Source organism: Procambarus clarkii, chromosome 82 (genome assembly GCF_040958095.1).
Source record: "Procambarus clarkii isolate CNS0578487 chromosome 82, FALCON_Pclarkii_2.0, whole genome shotgun sequence".
Classification (NCBI taxonomy): Eukaryota; Metazoa; Arthropoda; class Malacostraca; order Decapoda; family Cambaridae; genus Procambarus; species Procambarus clarkii.
Window position 1 is genome coordinate 12,796,609 of NC_091231.1, and position 20,243 is coordinate 12,816,851.

Sequence of the window (20,243 nt, forward strand, 5' to 3'; positions counted from 1 at the left end):
CTGACAGTCTAGAAAAAGTATTTCTTGGTAACCTCACGACCATACGGAGGTTAGTAGTAACACGAATGTCACAGTTCAGACACGAATACCACAGTACAGACACGAATACCACAGTACAGACACGAATACCACAGTACAGACACGAATACCACAGTACAGACACAAATACCACAGTACAGACACGAATACCACAGTACAGACACAAATACCACAGTACAGACACGAATACCACAGTACAGACACGAATACCACAGTACAGACACGAATACCACAGTACAGACACGAATACCACAGTACAGACACGAATACCACAGTACAGACACGAATACCACAGTACAGACACGAATACCACAGTACAGACACGAATACCACAGTACAGACACGAATACCACAGTACAGACACAAATACCACAGTACAGACACGAATACCACAGTACAGACACGAATACCACAGTACAGACACGAATACCACAGTACAGACACGAATACCACAGTACAGACACGAATACCACAGTACAGACACGAATACCACAGTACAGACACAAATACCACAGTACAGACACGAATACCACAGTACAGACACGAATACCACAGTACAGACACGAATACCACAGTACAGACACGAATACCACAGTACAGACACGAATACCACAGTGCAGACACAAATACCACAGTACAGACACAAATACCACAGTACAGACACGAATACCACAGTACAGACACGAATACCACAGTACAGACACAAATACCACAGTACAGGCACAAATACCACAGTACAGACACGAATACCACAGGACAGACACGAATACCACAGTACAGATACAAATACCACAGTACAGACACGAATACCACAGTACAGACACAAATACCACAGTACAGACACGAATACCACAGTACAGACACGAATACCACACAACAGACACGAATACCACAGTACAGACACAAATACCACAGTACAGACACGAATACCACAGTACAGACACAAATACCACACAACAGACACGAATACCACAGTACAGACACGAATACCACAGTACAGACACGAATACCACAGTACAGACACGAATACCACAGTACAGACACGAATACCACAGTACAGACACAAATACCACAGTACAGACACGAATACCACAGTACAGACACGAATACCACAGTACAGACACGAATACCACAGAAGTAACATCACGGCTGCAGTAACGACATGTCACCACTGCCACGACGACAACGCGACCGAACACAGTATTCACAGCACCTTCACCATCGTTACACCCCCACACAGGATAAACTACACAGCCGTCGTCGACAGCATCGATTAACCTCGGGACAGTTCGTAACGAAACTGTTGAACCACGACCAATGACGACTCGTCGTGGACCACGACGGCGTCCGTGTCACCGCATATTAGAGTTGAGTAAATTGTAGTTAGCCAAACACATTGTTTATTTGATCCTAGGGGCTATAGAGGAGTTTATGAGGCAGGACGACGCCCCAATAAAGGTGTGTTCTGTACACATAGAAATCACAATAGCTTGATGCATCAAATGAACAAATCCACAAGGGCCGTGACGAGGGTCGGGATGTCATCCCGGGCATAAGTTCGAACCCTCGTCACGGCCCTTATGGATTTATTCGTGTGTTTTGTGATGACTTAGAGATAGAGAATTATTTGAGAAAAGGGGATATGGTCTAGAATATGTAAATGCTAACTGTTGCAGGGAGATGGCTACACTTGCAAACTTGTTTTATAAAAATATTAAAACAAATATTAAAGCGAAATATTAAAACAACTCGTCGACCTATAACTATAATGATAATAACAACTATTCGGTTGAACGCAACTATATTTGCTATTGAACCTGCCAGAAAAAGTTCTCGCTTTTCTTCTATTAATTTCATAGTTTGTGAAAAAAAAGCTAAAAACCGATGATTCCTAGGCCTATTTGATCTAAGAAAGCGTGTTATAGGCCTAGAGTGGCTTGGGCACGTTAGGCTCATAGGTTTTCTAGAAAGCTATTCGGGTTAATTCACTAATACATAACATGAACTTTCGTTGATGGAGAAATGTCTGAGAGCACATATTGGTACTTTTGACCAAATAGTTGGTATAAGTACTGTCTTTTTTAATGAGCGGGAAGGGGGAGGGGGGAGGATGGAGCTTCTATCATATTTGCATTTTTCACCGAAGTTATAAGGAGAGTACCAATGACAGTGAGGGGAGGGGAGGGGGGGGGGTGTTGACACTATAGCCTGCCGAGGAGTCTGGGGGAAATGTCTCGTAAATTTTCTCCAGTGGGCGGGGAAAAGTCTTGCAGACAGAGAACAAAACGACGCTTTTGTTTCTGTTTGTTTCCACACTTAATGTTTTCATTCGTGTATTTTCTTCTCTATAGTGTAAACAAATATCTGAGTGGATTACCTCTTGATTTTTCTCGTCCTTTTGTTACTTTCACGTTTTTCCACTTTATGTATATCCCACGCTATGTATACTCCACGTTACGTATATGTATGGCAGATGTAGCAAAGGGTTTCTTAATCTTTAGAGTTATAGGAAAGTGAAATGAATTTCCTTCTGGCTTAACCTCATGAGCAGCGCAGATGTTTAATACGAGCAGAGTTAGCGTTTTATCATAGATTACTACTCTGCCCCTGGTGCCTCAAGTGCCAACAGCAGCAAGGTGGTGGTGGTTGGGGTGGTGGATGAGGGCAGCAGCGGTGTGTGCCTGTTCATGAGCCCCTGAGCATGGTGGCACTAGTTATGGATAGTATAGTCATTTAACTCTCAGCAGTGATGTGGCAGTAGGGGTAGTGAGAGAGAAAGATCATTAAGCTAGTAAGACTACAGTATATAGAATATGGGATCTGAGGATATGGTAGGAGCTGTGATAGGAGAACAGGATAGCAGCTGGGGTAGGATAGGATAGCAGCTGGGATAGGAGAACAGGATAGCAGCTGGGATAGGAGAACAGGATAGCCGCTGGGGTAGGATAGGATAGCAGCTGGGATAGGAGAACAGGATAGCAGCTGGGATAGGAGAACAGGATAGCCGCTGGGATAGGACAGGATAGGAACTCGGATACGAGGATGAATTATTCGTATTATTAACAATAAATAATATTAGTTGGCGAAACATTAATAACACTGGTAGTAAGACCTTTGACCATGTTTGTGGGTATTAAATTAAAATTTACATTTCTCATTTCAATATGAATATAAATTATGTTTTTTTCCTATCGGTAGTGGTAAGAAGAAGGGGAGGGGGGTAAAGAGTAGGGAGAGAGCCTTCAGCTTCTCTATCGTGATCTCGTGAGCTCCGAGTCTATAGCATCACCAAAATCAATATTTAACCTCAGTGTAGACCGTATGGGCTTTGACTGGTTGGTACAGTGGTGGTTTTCTTCCCTTCTTGCAGGGTCGGGGCTCGATCCCCGATGGTTCAGGTGACTGAGTTCGTTTGCACTATCATGTGCCACCAAAGCTTACCGCTGTCTTCCCATAATTACTTAACCTTTCTCAATAGATCTATTGCCTATATTTACAGTCATTCAAATACCCTTCACTATAATTCTCTATAGTTTCCCCCATTTCAATCCACCTTTCATTTTAATTCTTCATTTCTTTCCCTCTCTCCTTGTTTCACAGCGTATCCTACCACACTACATTCACTCCCCTCTTCCCTCAGGTCCCATTTATCTACCTCCTCTCCCCCTTTGACCCCTCACTCCTCCCTTACCTCAGGGCATTTTAGAGCTCCCCACTCGTCCATTCTACGCTACCCCTCCCCACCTACCCTAGGAGAGGACACCGCATGTTTACAGAATACTTTCCTACCCAGGGTCTCCGCCTGAGATGAAGAAAAGGTCTGTGTCTTCTCTCTCTTCTTCTACTTGCTCTTTTGTTGGTATCTTCTTTAGTTCTTTGTTTCTTCAGCTATTTGACCGTGATACAGAGTCGTTGTTTGATCTTGATAAATGAGTCGCTTTCTTGGTGTATATATTTTGTTCTCTCTTTCTCTCTCTCTCTCTCTCTCTCTCTCTCTCTCTCTCTCTCTCTCTCTCTCTCTCTCTCTCTCTCTCTCTCTCTCTCTCTCCCTCTCTCTCTCTCTCTCTCTGGTTATCTCTATTACTCGTTTATCTGTTTCTTTATCGTTATCTCTTTCTCTGTCTCGTTTCCAATGACTCAAAATAATGTCTTCTCAACTGAAATTCACCTTCTTCTTCTTCTTCTTCTTCTTCTTCTTCTTCTTCTTCTTCTTCTTCTTCTCTGTATCTCTTGCCACGTTTCTCTTCGCTTCCCTACACACACATCCTCCAGCTGAACTTGGACTTTTACATCTTTACCTGCGGTGTCCCGAGTCCTTCCCAGCAACGGATGCATGCTGGGACACCACACTAAGGAACACCATAAAGAAGCGTGTGGGACAACGCACTGTACCAATCGTCGGTGCGGTGGGGAAGTGTTTTTTCTTCAGTTAAATGTACCCTGAGGACGCTTGGAGAGCGGTAAATGGCGTTGGGGTGGGTGGAGGGAGACCACGCCCAAGCCTCCAGCAGTGGGAAAAGGATTGTGTGGGGATGGGCGGAAGCAGCACCAATGTCTTAGTTGTCTTTCCTTCAAGCGGAAAATGACATTCTGACTTACCCTCTTTTGTGCTTGGAGTTTCTACCCCCTTGTATCACTTCCGTGTTTATAATATCTAAGCCATGTTACTGATTGGGAGAATTTAGCTGGTTCATCATGTTCATTTATGATTTTACGGTGGTGGTTATTTTTTTGGTCGTTTTATAATCCTGCTGTGGTTCAGTTGCGTCGTCTGGTCGGTATAGACGCTGTGCTTCTTGCAGAGTCCGAGTTCGATCACCGATGATATGAGTGGTTAGGTACCGTTTTCCCTTCTCTCCGTCCTTCTATCCCAGCTTCCTGTCCTCATATCCTTTTCATGTGTTATACAGCCATACTGACTTAGCACTTTCCCCTGATAACTACTTTATTCTGCTGGGATGCTGCTAATTTATCCCGCTGAGATGATGCCACTCTATCTTCCGCCTCCCCCCTTACGACAATTTTCCAAGCCCGAGGAATTATTAAATTAAGGCGTAGCATTTCGACTTAAAGAAGTCGACCAACACCCTCCAGTTGTTGTTTATAACCAGAGTTCTCTTGCTGAACTCCTCGTTATTAGCCCTGGCCTTCTCTCTCTCTCTCTCTCTCTCTCTCTCTCTCTCTCTCTCTCTCTCTCTCTCTCTCTCTCTCTCTCTCTCTCTCGTTATCTCTTTCTGTCTCGTTCCTACTCTAAATAATTTCTCACCAACTCAAATTCCCCCCTGCGTGGTTTCACACATCCCAGCTCTCTTATTCAAGAGTCCTCTCCAGCCGTCAGGTCGTGGTTGTTGAGGCAACACAGGCGTCTCCTTCTTGTGAAGTCGGGCTGACTAGAGGCTGTGGAACGGTCCTTTTCCGTCATATGATGAAAGCATAAACATATGACAGAGGACCTCACCCGGCAGCTGACTGAGAGGGCCTGAAACTCGGGTTTGTGGGTGGAGATGCAGGGATTTCGCTCTCAAATACTCTCACTGTCTAATGCAGTTGTTAGTTGGGAAGTGTGAGGACTTGGATATATATATATATATATATATATATATATATATATATATATATATATATATATATATATATATATATATATATATATATATATATATATATAGTGTTCAGTGAGAAACCACAAGGTCTCCTCTGAATACTTTTTATTTTCTTCTCCGAGGCTATGGGTCCCCACATTGGCACCAGAGGTGGTACCCTCACAAACTTTTATATATATATATATATATATATATATATATATATATTATTGAATATAATAAGAGTCATTGTTATAATTGAATACAATTGAAGTTATAATTTAAGTAATAGAACGCTATAATTAAACCAGCTGTCCAGTTTGTACTCTCTCATCGGTGATCAATTATGTAATTCGTGACCCAATTCGTAGAGTATTATCCAGCCTGTCCTCTCGAATTGCCACAACGTACAGAAAACGGCGTCCTAAAACGTTCGAACCTAATCTAACTTACTAACCTATGAAAATGTGAATGTTTGCGAGCCGCTAAGATTTATTGAGCCTCTTTATTTGTCGTTTGAGAGATTTGGACGTCAAAATACGATGTATTAATCGAGAGGACGGATTGTGAGTAATCATTGATCAATCATGTAAGTCCGGCTCTAACTCGTTGTTTGTCATCAAGAGTCAAGTTCATAGTACTTGCCTTAGTAGTCCTGCCTTTACCCATAGCATTAGTAGTCTATCTAATAGCAGTTAGTAGTCCGTCTCATAGCCCCAGCGTTTGTGGTTCATCTCGTGTATATAACATAAAGGAAGTGTTGTAGAATAGTTTATGAAGTGTGTTTTGTGTGTAAAATGTGGAATGTTTGTGTGTGTAAAATGTGGAATGTTTGTGTGTAAAATGTCGAATGTTTGTGTGCAAAAAATGTAGAATGTTTGCGTGTGTAAAATGTAGAATGTTTGAGAGTAACATTACAACTTTTTATCTGCTTAAAACATGTCGTTAATTAATCGTATCAGTATATCACCAATTAAACTAATTTGTACCAATTAAATATGTTTCAGCGCTGTAATTTTTCATCTGAAAATTCCATGAAAATAAAGTATGATTGTATCGCTTATAGCAGTCTTGTAAAATGCTTCTGGCTACACAGATTTATATGTTAAACAGCAGATGCTTGAGTAAAGACAGTAAAAGTTTTATTTGATATTTCACGTGTTTTTTAAATTCCAAAATTTTTTTGGCCAATTTGTAAAAAAGTAGAATCCCTTATTTTACGATTTTTTTATTATTATTTATGTTATTGTAAATTTTAGAGAACTGAAAGTGTGTGTGTGTGTGTGTGTGTGTGTGTGTGTGTGTGTGTGTGTGTGTGTGTGTGTGTGTGTGTGTGTGTGTGTGTGTGTGTGTGTATGAATATAAGGAATTCCTAAGAATAATATTAGTGGCAAAGTTTTCAAATTTACATTATGAATTCAGGAAACACATCAGAACCTCAAAAAATGAATCATTTCATTTTTTCAAACCCAAACTCTGAAAACTGAATTCTCTTCTATACAGAATCCATAAAATTATTAATAATTTCTTTCAACAAACTGCTAAGTTATGCATGGCAGTTATCAGACAAATTAGACACATAACCTTTTCCCATTTTAACTGCAGGTATAAACGCTCTGAAGCACGACGTGTATATATATATATATATATATATATATATATATATATATATATATATATATATATATATATATATATATATACATACACATATATTTATATATATGCTACCTAAGGCTTCTCTAAGTTAGGCGTATCTCGCAAGATTAATATATAGCTTAGCGTTTTAAGCAAACGTTTCCTTTATCATGGGAAAAGGTTTAAATTTCGAGCAATCTTATCACACAGCGAGCAAACGTTTCGTCCAGTAATTATTTCGTCTGGACGAGCAGACATTTATCCATTCCAAAGTCAACGTTTCATCTTGATAAGAAAATATTTTGTTTATCTCAATTATTTTTCGGCTGATATTGTATAATATATATTATACAGCCGATGATTACGTTGTACTCTCATTGGGGAGATACAGGGGAAGACAGCACATATATGGAACAGGTATAGGAAGTACATATATGGAACAGGTGTAGGAAGGTATTATATGGATCAGGAACAGGTGTAGAAAGCACATATATATGGACCACGACCAGGTGTAGAAAGCACATATATGGACCACGACCAGGTGTCAGAAGCACATGTATGGAGCAGGATAAGTATAATGATTATCTTGTAATCATTATAGTTAAGATATTTTTAACAAAATATTTTTGTGTTCTGGTCTTCACAAAATATTTTTGTGAACACGAGATAATAAATATTAGCCAGTTTTAAGCATTTATTTTAACAAACTACAGAACTCAAAATGCACTTAGTCATCATTCATGAAGTTCAAAATAATAAACAATAAACATATTGAATAATATATTGTTCACTTTTAACAAATAAAGCAACAAAATTTTCAGATTTATTATAAAGCAAAATAATCAATAAAAAAATAATACTGAAAATGTGAACACAATTTTGAATTTTTTTTTCCAAATACGTTTTTTTTTATTGTATGAGAATAGAAGCTTGATATATTACACATTAACAATTTCTTAACTTAATCTAGCAAGCATATAATTTCATATATGTAATCTAATATATATATATATATATATATATATATATATATATATATATATATATATATATATATATATATATATATATATATATATTCATTAATGTGGCGTTTACAAAATTGAAATGCAATTCTGACCAGAATTATATATATATATATATATATATATATATATATATATATATATATATATATATATATATATATATATATATATATATATAAATATATATATTTATATATATATATCATTCTCATATATACATATGCGACTGAAAACTCCACACCCCAGAAGTGACTCGAACCCAGACAGCCAGGAGCACTATGCAACTGGCGTACATGGTACCTTAACCACTTGACCAACCGTGACCGTACAGAAGACGATGGTAGCCGAGGCTATTCCCCCACCGTCCCGACGGCACTTGGTGGTAATCTTGGCCATAGTTATTTCATCGAATCACCTCACTTTGTGGGGCCACGTGAGCAATACCAACGCGAACAAGCTTGAATGATCCCCAAGCCAATATGCAACTGATATATGCGACTCACATGTATAAAGCTCACAGTTTTCGAGTTATACAATATTAATAATTCAACCTCCATTTAAAAATTAATATTATTACTAAATTCACAGATGAGAAGTTTTATGATAATAGTTATTTCCTGATGAATTTTGTTGAATTTGTGATTAATTAAAACTTTTGACGATGATTATAAATGGCACTGAATGCAGTCATCTATTTCTGTCTTTGTTATCTCCAGTCTCTACTTATCTTATCGCTCTTTATGCGTTTCTACAAATAAGTTACGTCTACTACAATTCTTTTCTTCTTTTCTTTTTTATTTTTTTTCTATATCCCTTTTATTAAGTTTTATTGTTTTCACTTTTTTCTGTCTATTTTCCGCTCTTTCTCATTCCTCATATTTCTCTTTCAATATTTTACTTATCAACAAATTTTTCTCTCTTCCCCATCTCTGAATATTGTTCCCTTTCTCCCTATTTTTTTTTACTTTGGTAAGCACAGGAGTAGATGACTTCTGACCATTGTGGACAGGCTTATAATAATCGCTTTGTTAGCTCATCTTAAGTCTTACAGTTCATCATATATTTGTGATGTAACTATAACCTGAACTTGTAAAAGTATCTTAATCACCTTTAGTGGTTAAGTGCTTAATAACACACAAAGTGCTTAATATATATATATATATATATATATATATATATATATATATATATATATATATATATATATATATATATATATATATATATATTTACATATCTTACTCTTTATATATCTCTTTACATATCATACTTTACATAGTTTCCACACATATCCTACAGGATATGTGTGGAAACTGGTCAGAATTGCATTTCACCTTTGTAAACGCACGTTAATGACTCTATGTAAAAAGACACCTCGAACACTGTTTATGTAGAGCTGACATAAATGTGTGTATTTATGTATTTATATATGTAAGTTAGATTAGCATTTTATAAGCACTACAATCACTTTCTGTGGTTGATTGTTCAATAAATCACTGAACTCTATGTTTCACAGATCTGTAACCCTGTCCATGGAGGACAGAAGAAAATATATATATGCTGGTTAGCATTGCAAATGTGTGGCCACGACTGTGGTAGAAAATAACAATAATAAAAAACTAGTTTACCCTGGAACACGACCTGTCAGTCAGTTTACAACCAGGTTCTAAATCACTACTGGGTGAATAGACGCAGTTAATAATGGATAGCGAATTATTTTATCATTTCCCTTAACCTTTTCCCCCTCCCTTCTTCCCTTTCTTGTCACCTCCCCTTCACTTCACCTCTCACAGCGGCTTCCCCCTTCACTTCTTGCTTCCACAACACGATTTCTTCTCCTTCTCCTTGGCCGCGCAGACCCTGAGCGCTGAGGACTGGACCTCGACGTCTTCTGTGGTCACCATATGTCTGCGGGAGAGAAACATTTGTGAAGATGCTGAGAAAGAAAACCAGAACATCTGTGGGAGTCCTGGCAGGGTATACTACACCAGATGTGGGTTTATGACAGAAATTGGAACTAATGTAGGGAGTTCTGAAGTTAACTGGAACTAATGTAGGGAGTTCTGAAGTTAACTGGAACTAATGTAGAGAGTTCTGAAGTTAACTGGAACTAATGTATGGGTACTGAAGTTAACTGGAACTAATGTAGGGAGTTCTGAAGTTAACTGGAACTAATGTAGGGAGTTCTGAAGTTAACTTGAACTAATGTAGAGAGTTCTGAAGTTAACTGGAACTAATGTAGAGAGTTCTGAAGTTAACTGGAACTAATGTAGAGAGTTCTGAAGTTAACTGGAACTAATGTAGGGAGTTCTGAAGTTAACTGGAACTAATGTAGGGAGTTCTGAAGTTAACTGGAACTAATGTAGGGAGTTCTAAAGTTAACTGGAACTAATGTATGGGTACTGAAGTTAACTGGAACTAATGTAGGGAGTTCTGAAGTTAACTGGAACTAATGTATGGAGTTCTGAAGTTAACTGGAACTAATGTAGAGAGTTCTGAAGTTAACTGGAACTAATGTAAGGAGTTCTGAAGTTAACTGGAACTAATGTAAGGAGTTCTGAAGTTAACTGGAACTAATGTAGGGAGTTCTGAAGTTAACTGGAACTAATGTAGAGAGTTCTGAAGTTAACTGGAACTAATGTAGGGAGTTCTGAAGTTAACTGGAAATAATGTAGGGCGTTCTGAAGTTAACTGGAACTAATGTAGGGGTGGTACCGATGTTAACTGGAACTAATTTAATGAGTACTGATGCTAACTGGAAGTAATTTAGGGGGAAACTGATGTTAACTGGAACAGGTTTAAAGGCTACCGAAGTAAATTAAAACAGGTTTAAGGACCAATGAGGAAAACCTGAACAAGTTTAAGGCTAACTAAGATACATTAATAAAAAAATTAGGACCAAGCGAGACAAACTACAACAAACTCACTGAGATCAAAACTAGAACAAGTTTAAGGGATCTTTTCTTTGATACCTACAAATTCCCCAAGCCGCAAACGACCGAACATGAACCCACCTAGCCAGTTGCACAAGGGCTTCCATGACCCCAGCGCCAGTCTTGCTCGAGGTTTCGACGAAGGCGGCGCCGCAGTCTCTAGCGAGGCGTTCTCCGTCAGCGGTACTGATGGTGGTTCGTCCTTCCGTAGAGGCACTGGCCCGGAGGTCAGCCTTGTTACCGCATAGCACTAAAGGCACTCTTGAGTCACACGCTTCCTGCAGGGGTAAGTAGAGGGAGGTTAATTATCGTATGGAAATAGAATTGTTATAGGAATTGAGAGGGGAAAATTAAGGGGCTTGCGTGAAAGTGAATGGTTATGGAGAAAATAAAGGGTTATAGGGAAAGGGATGCGTTAGGGGGAGACCGAGGGGTTAGGCTGGATCATTCTTGTTTGGGGATTCGACTTGGCCGCCCTAGTTGAGAGGAGCATCATACACAGTAAGCCGATGCTTGCAATATCATGCTCCTAAACGCCCACATATGCCAAGAAACATATACACAGAAATAAATGGGACAAAACTTCCTTCATCTAATACCTGTTTTCACCCAGTAAAATGTAAAAATCTGGGAGTTAGCTACTGCAAGCTGCATTCTGGGGATATGTGTGTGTGTGCGTGTGTGTGTGTGTGTGTGTGTGTGTGTGTGTGTGTGTGTGTGTGTGTGTGTGTGTGTGTGTGTGAGAGGTGAAATTATCGAAAAGTATAAAATTCTTTGGAAGAATTAGAGAGCGGAAAAATAGAGATATTTACAATGGAACAATAAGGCTTTGATAGAAGCTTGATAAGCAGATGAGTCGTAATGCCAGAGAGTTTCCTTTTAGTGTAAGAGTAGTGGAAAAATGTAATGAACCAAAGTAGCAGGTTGTGGAAGCAGGTTTCTCTCCGTAATGAACCTGCTCATTAAGAATGAGCAGGTCCCATTCATAATTTCAGCAGTAGATATGAGAGTTAATTAGTCAAAAGTCATTGCATTAGGCAACAAGCGTCTAGAAAGGCGGGGGTCCAAGAGGTAAATTTTGATCCTTCAGGTACAATTAGGTGAATACCCACAGAACTCTCTCTGTCTCTCTCACACATAGATACAGGTCAGGAGTCATTGCGGCTAGAAGAGCGGGGTCCAAGATCTAGAGCTCAGTCCTGCAGGAACAAATATGTGAATACACACACACACACACACACACACACACACACACACACACACACACACACACACACACACACACACACACACACACACACACACACCTACACTCCTCAAGCTCCGCCACACTCCCACACATTTATCATTGTCTCCCTCACGCCCACATCACCAGCATCACAGACTCCATACGCCCACACTCTCAAGAGACACCTACATCAATAGTTTTGTTCCCGAGGCGGACATCAATAGTCCCCCACGCCTCCTCTAGCTACCCCGACACCCACACACCCCACTCATACGCTGCTACACGTCATTCAGACAATCCCCACCTCCCCCGCCCACACTCACGCCCACACGTCAGCCGGACATCATCTCCGACGCCCACCCACAGGCACACGCCCAGTTAACATCCAGGCAGTCACACCCACACACACACCCACACCCACACCCTCCCATACACACCCACACCCACCCACACCAACGACCTTAAAGTCACTCACATCAATACTCTGGATCCACTGCCTGACGTTGAGGAAGGAACGCTCGCTGGTCACGTCGTAAAGCAACAGGACTCCGTCAGCTCGTCTGAAGTAGGTCCTCGTGATGGACCGAAACCGCTCCTGGCCTGAAACAACCGAGCCATGAGAAAAAAACCTTAAGTCAGAGTGAAATATATATAATATACGTTATATTACAAAGGCTGCATGAACGCAAAAGCGATAGATTTCTTTATTTCATCCAACGAAATTCAACTTCAGATAGATAATGTTAACAATAGCAATTAAAAATGATGGAAATTTCCTTGGCTAATACATAGACAGCTCCCACTGTTTAAATCCCTAAACACGCTAAACATTCACTCTCACTCCACACATTCTCTTGTGCTATCTACATGTACAAAAACGTGTTCGTAAATGCTAATCCTGATCTGAAACTCTTTCTTGACAGATGTAATAGAACCCATGAGCACCACTCCAGAAATAAGTAAATGGGGCAAATTTAAAGGGGTCGTAAGTATTGTGTTTCATGGGGACTTTGGTCAAGACATTAGTAATGTATTGTCTCGTAACGGAGACGAAAGGTTCGTTAGCTCCAGAAGTAACGAGGGAGGGAACCCAGGATGTAGTATTGCCTCAGGTATTTTTACGCAGAAAATTAAAATAAAAATTACGCAAACTTTTTTTCAAAATAATTCCACAATTTGCTTCAAATTGTCGAAGTTTGATATATTTATTATTATAAAAACTCCATCAACAGGTGACAGGATGAATTAATTTCCCTAATACGGCATTAAAGGCTTTGAAGCGGTCATCCCACTGTTCACAAAGATAGCAGATTCGATATGAATGTGATGTAATGTTCATGAACTCTGTGTTCAAGCGTCTGATCACCTGTTCATGTTCATTGATCACCTGTTCATGTTCTTTGATCACCTGTTCATGTTCTTTGATCACCTGTTCATGTTCTTTGATAACCGGTTCATGTTCTTTGATAACCGGTTCATGTTCTTTGATAACCGGTTCTTGTTTTTTAGCCACTTGCTCTTAGAGTCTCACACACATACACGCATACACATGGGGCCTGTGGCTGAGTAGACAGCACTTAGGACTCGTAATCCTAGGGTCCGGGTGCATTCCCGGCGCCCGTGGAAACAGATGGGCAGAGTTTCTTTCACCCTGATGGTCCTGTTACTTAGCAGTAAATAGGTACCTGGGAGACAGACAGCTGTGTGTGTGTGTGTGTGTGTGTGTGTGTGTGTGTGTGTGTGTGTGTGTGTGTGTGTGTGTGTGTGTGTGTGTGTGTGTGTGAGAGAGAGGGGGAAAAAATAGTTAGTAATAGTTGATTGACAGTTGAGAGGCGGGCCGAAAGAGCAGAGCTCAAACCCCGCAAGCTTAACTAGGTGAATACACACACACACACACACATATATATATATACATTATATATATATATATATATATATATATATATATATATATATATATATATATATATATATATATATATATATATATATATATATATATGTTGATCTGTCTGCCCTTCTATGTTTCTCTTTCATACCTTCTCACTTTCTCTCTCTCTCTCTCTCTCTCTCTCTCTCTCTCTCTCTCTCTCTCTCTCTCTCTCTCTCTCTCCCTCTCTCTCTCTCTCTCTCTCTCTCCATTTTTCTGTAATGTAAACCAATTATAAAGTGACAGCCTTGGATCAACTTGCTTTCAACCCCATTAGTCCAGTCGACTCTCCGATCGCAATAGTGATGAGACCATTTCAAGAGTTCTGGCTGATAATGGGTGTCAATCGGGAACATAAACGTGAAAAGCCCATCAATTTCCACCCACCACCCTTATCTTAGGAAACTCTTGCGCCTTGGGAAATTACAGCAATATATATATATATAATATATATATATATAATATATATATATATATATAACTAACATGTCAAATAATCACACACACACTCTCGCTCATAAAATAATTCCTACCGATGTGATACTCTTTTTAACGAGAAAAATAAGTTCGAGCACTCTTTAGTTAACTCCAAAGAAATTAATGTATACCAGAGGTTTAGCGAACGCCTTTCATTAACTCATTATTTAATCAGCTCTCCCATTATACACAGTTCGTTGAAGTCCGCGTTTGGTCGCCATCTGGAATGCTTTTCCCATTCCACGACTCACACTCACAACCGGACTGGTGAGAGTGAGGATTAATTCCTGAAACTGGAAGTTGATTGGTGCGTAGTTGATCAGGAGTATTACCTCTACACTGTTGATATTAATTGTGATTGTAAGGAAGGAATTGAATACACTTGTACACACTCACCAGCAGTGACACAGAGCTTGACACACTCACCAGCAGTGACACAGAACATGACACACACTCACCAGCAGTGCCACAGAACATGACACACTCACCAGCAGTGACACAGAACATGACACACTCACCAGCAGTGACACAGAGCTTGACACACTCACCAGCAGTGACACAGAACATGACACACACTCACCAGCAGTGCCACAGAACATGACACACTCACCAGCAGTGTCCCAGAGCTGTATGGCGATATTCTTCTCGTCAACATTAAGAGTTTTCACTTTATAGTCGACCCCTAAGGCAGAGAACAATATATAAAAGAAATAATAAAACAAGAAACGATATAAAGAGAGCACAATAAAAAAAAACATGTTATAAATGAACAAGAGAACATTATAACTATAGCAAGAACACGTTATATATACACCTGTAAATAACTATATATCCAAAGCAAGAACAAAATATAACTTTAACAAGAACACAGTTAAAAGAAACCTAAAAAAAAAACATATATGTCGTCTGGCTGCTTTTGATCATATATTTTAATATTTCTGTATTTTTTATGAAGATAATTAAAAAGCATAGTAACCTTTATTGCTCATATTTTATTTATTCATTTTATCATTAATACTCTAATGAATAACTAATAACTGTTGGTTATTATTATTATTATTATTCAGAGAAATCTCACTAACGTGATGAATAGAAATGAAAAAATCCACTAGAGTTTGAGTCACCTCAAAGCTCCAGTGGATATTCTGATTATTATTATCAATATGTTGATTGTGGTGTATAGTATGATGAATGGGTGGATAAGTCATTACTCACCTTCACCGGACATTACTCATCTTTCCTTCCTTCCATTACTCATTCTTCTGAAGCCTTTGCCAAAGGTTTCAGAAGCGAAGTGTCGTCACTAGGATACGAAGGGAAGGGAATTATCAGGAGAGGAAAGCGCCAAGCCATTACGACAGTATAGCCCGTGGAAGGGGTCAGGATAAGGATTTGGGATTGGACGGGAGAGGGAAAGGAATAACGTCCAACCCACCTCGCTCACGTTATACTGCTTTACGATGAATCGGACTTACCGAGCGTGGAGGCAATATTGGTAACGAAGCAGCCCTTGCAGAGCCGGACGATAAAGGTAGACTTGCCCACAGCAGCGTCGCCTGCAAACACCACTTTGTAGGTTCTCTCCGGGGGACCCAGAGGTTCAAAGATACCGGACAGGGTTCCATTGTGGGCTTGGTGTTGAGGGCTGGGGAAATGAAAGTGCTTTGTGAGACTGATGGAAGGAGAGAGAGAGAGAGAGAGAGAGAGAGAGAGAGAGAGAGAGAGAGAGAGAGAGAGAGAGAGAGAGAGAGAGAGAGAGAGAGAGAGAGAGAGAGAGAGTGAGAGAGACACAGAAAAACGAAAGAAACAGAAGCACAACAGTAGAGAAGAATGATATAAGATCATATAACACTCAAGAGGAAAGGTTTAACTTTATGTTTAAGCTTAGGTCCTGCCGGGTGTTGAACGGGGCAGAGAATAAGGATCAGGAGAATATGAGAGAGATGAGAGGTGGCGAAATTGGTGCTGAAGGAGAGGGAGAGGGGAAGTGGAAGAGTAATGGAGGCGAACAGGCCGCGGAAGAGGTGAAGGGAGAAGCAATTGGGAAAATGAGAGGGGGAAATTTAATGTACGTGGATTAAGAGAGAGATGTGGGAAGAGAGAGAGAGAGAGAGAGAGAGAGAGAGAGAGAGAGAGAGAGAGAGAGAGAGAGAGAGAGAGAGAGAGAGAGAGAGAGAGAGAGTTTGAGATGTTATGGAAGGAACTAAATAAAGGAAATAAAGAGAGGGAAAATTAAAAACAAACACAAAAAGAGAGATAAACAAAAGAAAAGGAATAAGGAAAACACGAAAAAGACAGGAAAAAGGAGGACTACAGGAGATGAAAAGAGAGAGGGATATAAAAAGAAGATAAAAAAGGAACCAGGTAAATGAGTGACAATAAAGAATTATGAAGGAGGAAATGAAAATAGCGAGAAAAGGAGAGAGAAAAAAGTAGAGGAATTAGAAAGAGTGGAGAGGAAAAAATCGAGATGAAGGTAAAAGTAAGAGTTAGGAGAGAGTGAAATTGCCAAGGAAGGAATCAGGGAAGAGAGGAGGACGAATGGAAAAGAAAATTAATAAAGGAGAATGCAACATTTGAAGAGATTTTGAATGAAAACATGTTGATAATGTGAAATGTAATTAATAAGTGAACAGAGTGAGAGAGAGAGAGAGAGAGAGAGAGAGAGAGAGAGAGAGAGAGAGAGAGAGAGAGAGAGAGAGAGAGAGAGAGAGAGAGAGAGAGAGAGAGAGAAAGAGATAAACAATAAACTATAAGAAATGTCGCAGGCTGTCACCATAGCAACGGAACCAGCTTCTATTGACACCCCATCCAAGGGGGGGGGGGAATGGGGGTGTCAGCTCAATGTAAGACTTGAAAAGTAATAAAATAAAGTGTGGAGCGACGAGAGATAAAAAAAAAACAATAAAAATGAAATGATGGCAGAAGGGAAGATCTAGAAGAGAAAATGTTTGGTGCTAGAGTATCATCTTTTGGCCCATAAATCACAGGAACTACGACCAAACACCACACGTCAACGAGGCTATCGTCAAAGATAGCCACGGTAGCTAGCCAGCTCATCGCACCAAAGCCGTAGAACGTAATCTTAAGATTATCATACTGCTTACTGGTCTTACAATGACGCTCTGCTCGCTGTAAACAAGAACCAAGTCAGATATCAAGATGTTGACGCAATGTGATTTCTGCCCAGTGCTCTGAATGTCAAAGTGAAGAAATTCAAAGAAGCGCGGGTAAACGGCAGGAGTAACTATGACTCTTTTAGTTTGTGTGTGTTAGGGTATTAGGTATGCTTAAGGGTCCGTCTCGCCATGCCCTGTGGCTGGGGGGATCGGGCTCCGAAGCTACATAAAAACCCTATACCCCCCCGAAGTGGCAAGGGGAGTTAGGGGACAAAAAAAAAAAAAAAAAATAGCCAAATAATTTTAGCTTGAGCTACCTTATCCCTTTGTGTGTATTTTACCTCAATAAACTTATTTCAATTTCAATTCAATTTCGATATCAAGAGCGACCGCAACGCCACTACGTTTATCTCTAGGTGCTGATGCGATCAACAAGAAAAATTGTGTTCTATTGTGGCGTGTAAACTCATGTTTTTCTCTCGGATAGGTACACACAAATCTTGGTTCAACTCTCTAGAGGAGAGAATCCCATTAAAGAAAGCAAGGCCTTGTGGCTCAAGCGGTGGTTCACAGACCTCGCACCAAGAGGATGAAACACCTTTAGTCTATCTCATATCCTTTTGAATGAAAGCTACACATTCACTCGCTCATCTTCCTCTGTATATTACTCACCCCACTCACGTATATCATTCAGCCCTCTCCGTATATATATATATATATATATATATATATATATATATATATATATATATATATATATATATATATATATATATATATATATATATATATTACTCACCCACATTGTACATTATTCACCTCCCTCATAACATTACTCACCTTCCGCCGTTTCTCTCGCTGTAAGCTGCAAGTTGGGTCAGCCTTCGGGGCTTGAGTGGGGGCGTGCTGATCTCCAGGATGGGCGGGGGTGTGGGCGTGGCTGTGGGCGTGCTGCGGGTGGGCGTGGACACCCCGGAGGGCCTCACTCCTGTCCCTTCCTCCCTTAGCGTCGCCGGCGGTGAGTGGCGGGACTCAAGGCTCAGCAGCTCCTCCTCCAGCTGAAGGACGAGGCAGGAGGAAGGATGTGGTCAGAGTAGTGATGGTGTGGTCAGGCCAGGGAAGGTGAGACGAGACCAGAGAGGGTGTGGTCTGACCAGGAAGGATGTGGTCAAATAATGGAGGGTGTGGTCACACCCGGGCAGGGATTGGTATATGTAAGCCTACAGGTCACTTAATATAAGAAGCAATCAGAGCACTGTTCATTAACTGTGGACAAGTGAGAGAGGAATAGTTGATATTGGCAATGTATAGAATAAAGGATGGCGTCCTGTTGCACTCACAGGCATTGCGTGTGTGTGCGTGCGTGTATGTGTGTGTGCGTGTGAGACAGCACGCAGGTGTCATTTACGTACACGACACCAGAGGGAGTGTCATCCGCAGGGGAAGATAACACCAAAGAGGAGTAGGAGGTCTAGGAACCCGACCTGGTAGGCAGCCCACTAATAGTCCTCGTATCAAGAGATAAGAACGAGGTGGACCCTGAGGGGCAATAACATGATGGTCTCTACGGGTAATTAACCTAGTAGTATGTGGATAAGATTTCCCCTAAATCCTGGGTGATTATAAGTGATATTTTGATATTTTTGCAAGATTGGCTAATTGGAAATTGGCTAATTTGTTTTCGGTACAACCTGAGTGGAGGAATACTAATGGTTTGAAGCCATAGAGCAAGATAACACACTCCAGCTGTGCCATGGGAAATCACAGATAACAGGTTTATTGTCTGACTTAGACTTTATCCTTTGTGTATACACTCCTCCTACACCACAAAAACCATGATACACGCAATAGAGATACTTAGTGTATTGTTGTACACAGAGTAGATACTCACTGGAGATAATAATTTACATAGCTTGTTGATATACCTAAATCTAAATACAGCGAAGATAATATGAAATATCACGAATCAGGGATTGTGTGTGGCCGGATCAGGGGAGAGCGAGCCGGATCAGGGAGAGTGAGGGCCGGATTATGGAGTGTTAGGCCGGATTTGGGAGAGGTTTATTGTAAATGATCACATAATTTTGCGACGACAACCTCCGTGATTGGGCACTCATGTTTCATGCAAGTGAATAACAATTAAAACCCCATAAATCTAACCTAAAACCCCTCAGGCTTCCCCCCCCCCCCCCCAAAAAAAAAATACAATTTATCCTAATAAGTCTGTATTTGACATATATACACATCTGACGCCAGACTAAGAGGATGA

At 40.2% G+C, this 20,243-nt stretch overlaps 1 protein-coding gene across 2 annotated transcripts in view; it reads right to left on the reverse strand.

Moving 5' to 3' along the window:
* Positions 1-9,481: 9,481 nt before the first annotated feature.
* LOC123764423 (ras and EF-hand domain-containing protein homolog) overlaps positions 9,482-20,243 on the reverse strand; it is a 40,942-nt gene continuing 30,180 nt past the window's right edge. The window contains exons 11-16 of one of the 2 annotated variants that reach the window (XM_069316115.1): positions 18,815-19,032; positions 16,331-16,500; positions 15,466-15,537; positions 12,924-13,048; positions 11,302-11,498; positions 9,482-10,195 (exon numbers count right to left, since the gene is read on the reverse strand). In XM_069316115.1, the coding sequence (XP_069172216.1) occupies positions 10,093-10,195; positions 11,302-11,498; positions 12,924-13,048; positions 15,466-15,537; positions 16,331-16,500; positions 18,815-19,032 (885 nt within the window). In that variant the 3' untranslated portion in view covers positions 9,482-10,092. The remainder of the gene's footprint in view (positions 10,196-11,301; positions 11,499-12,923; positions 13,049-15,465; positions 15,538-16,330; positions 16,501-18,814; positions 19,033-20,243) is intronic. The other variant, XM_069316114.1, reaches the window with a different exon arrangement.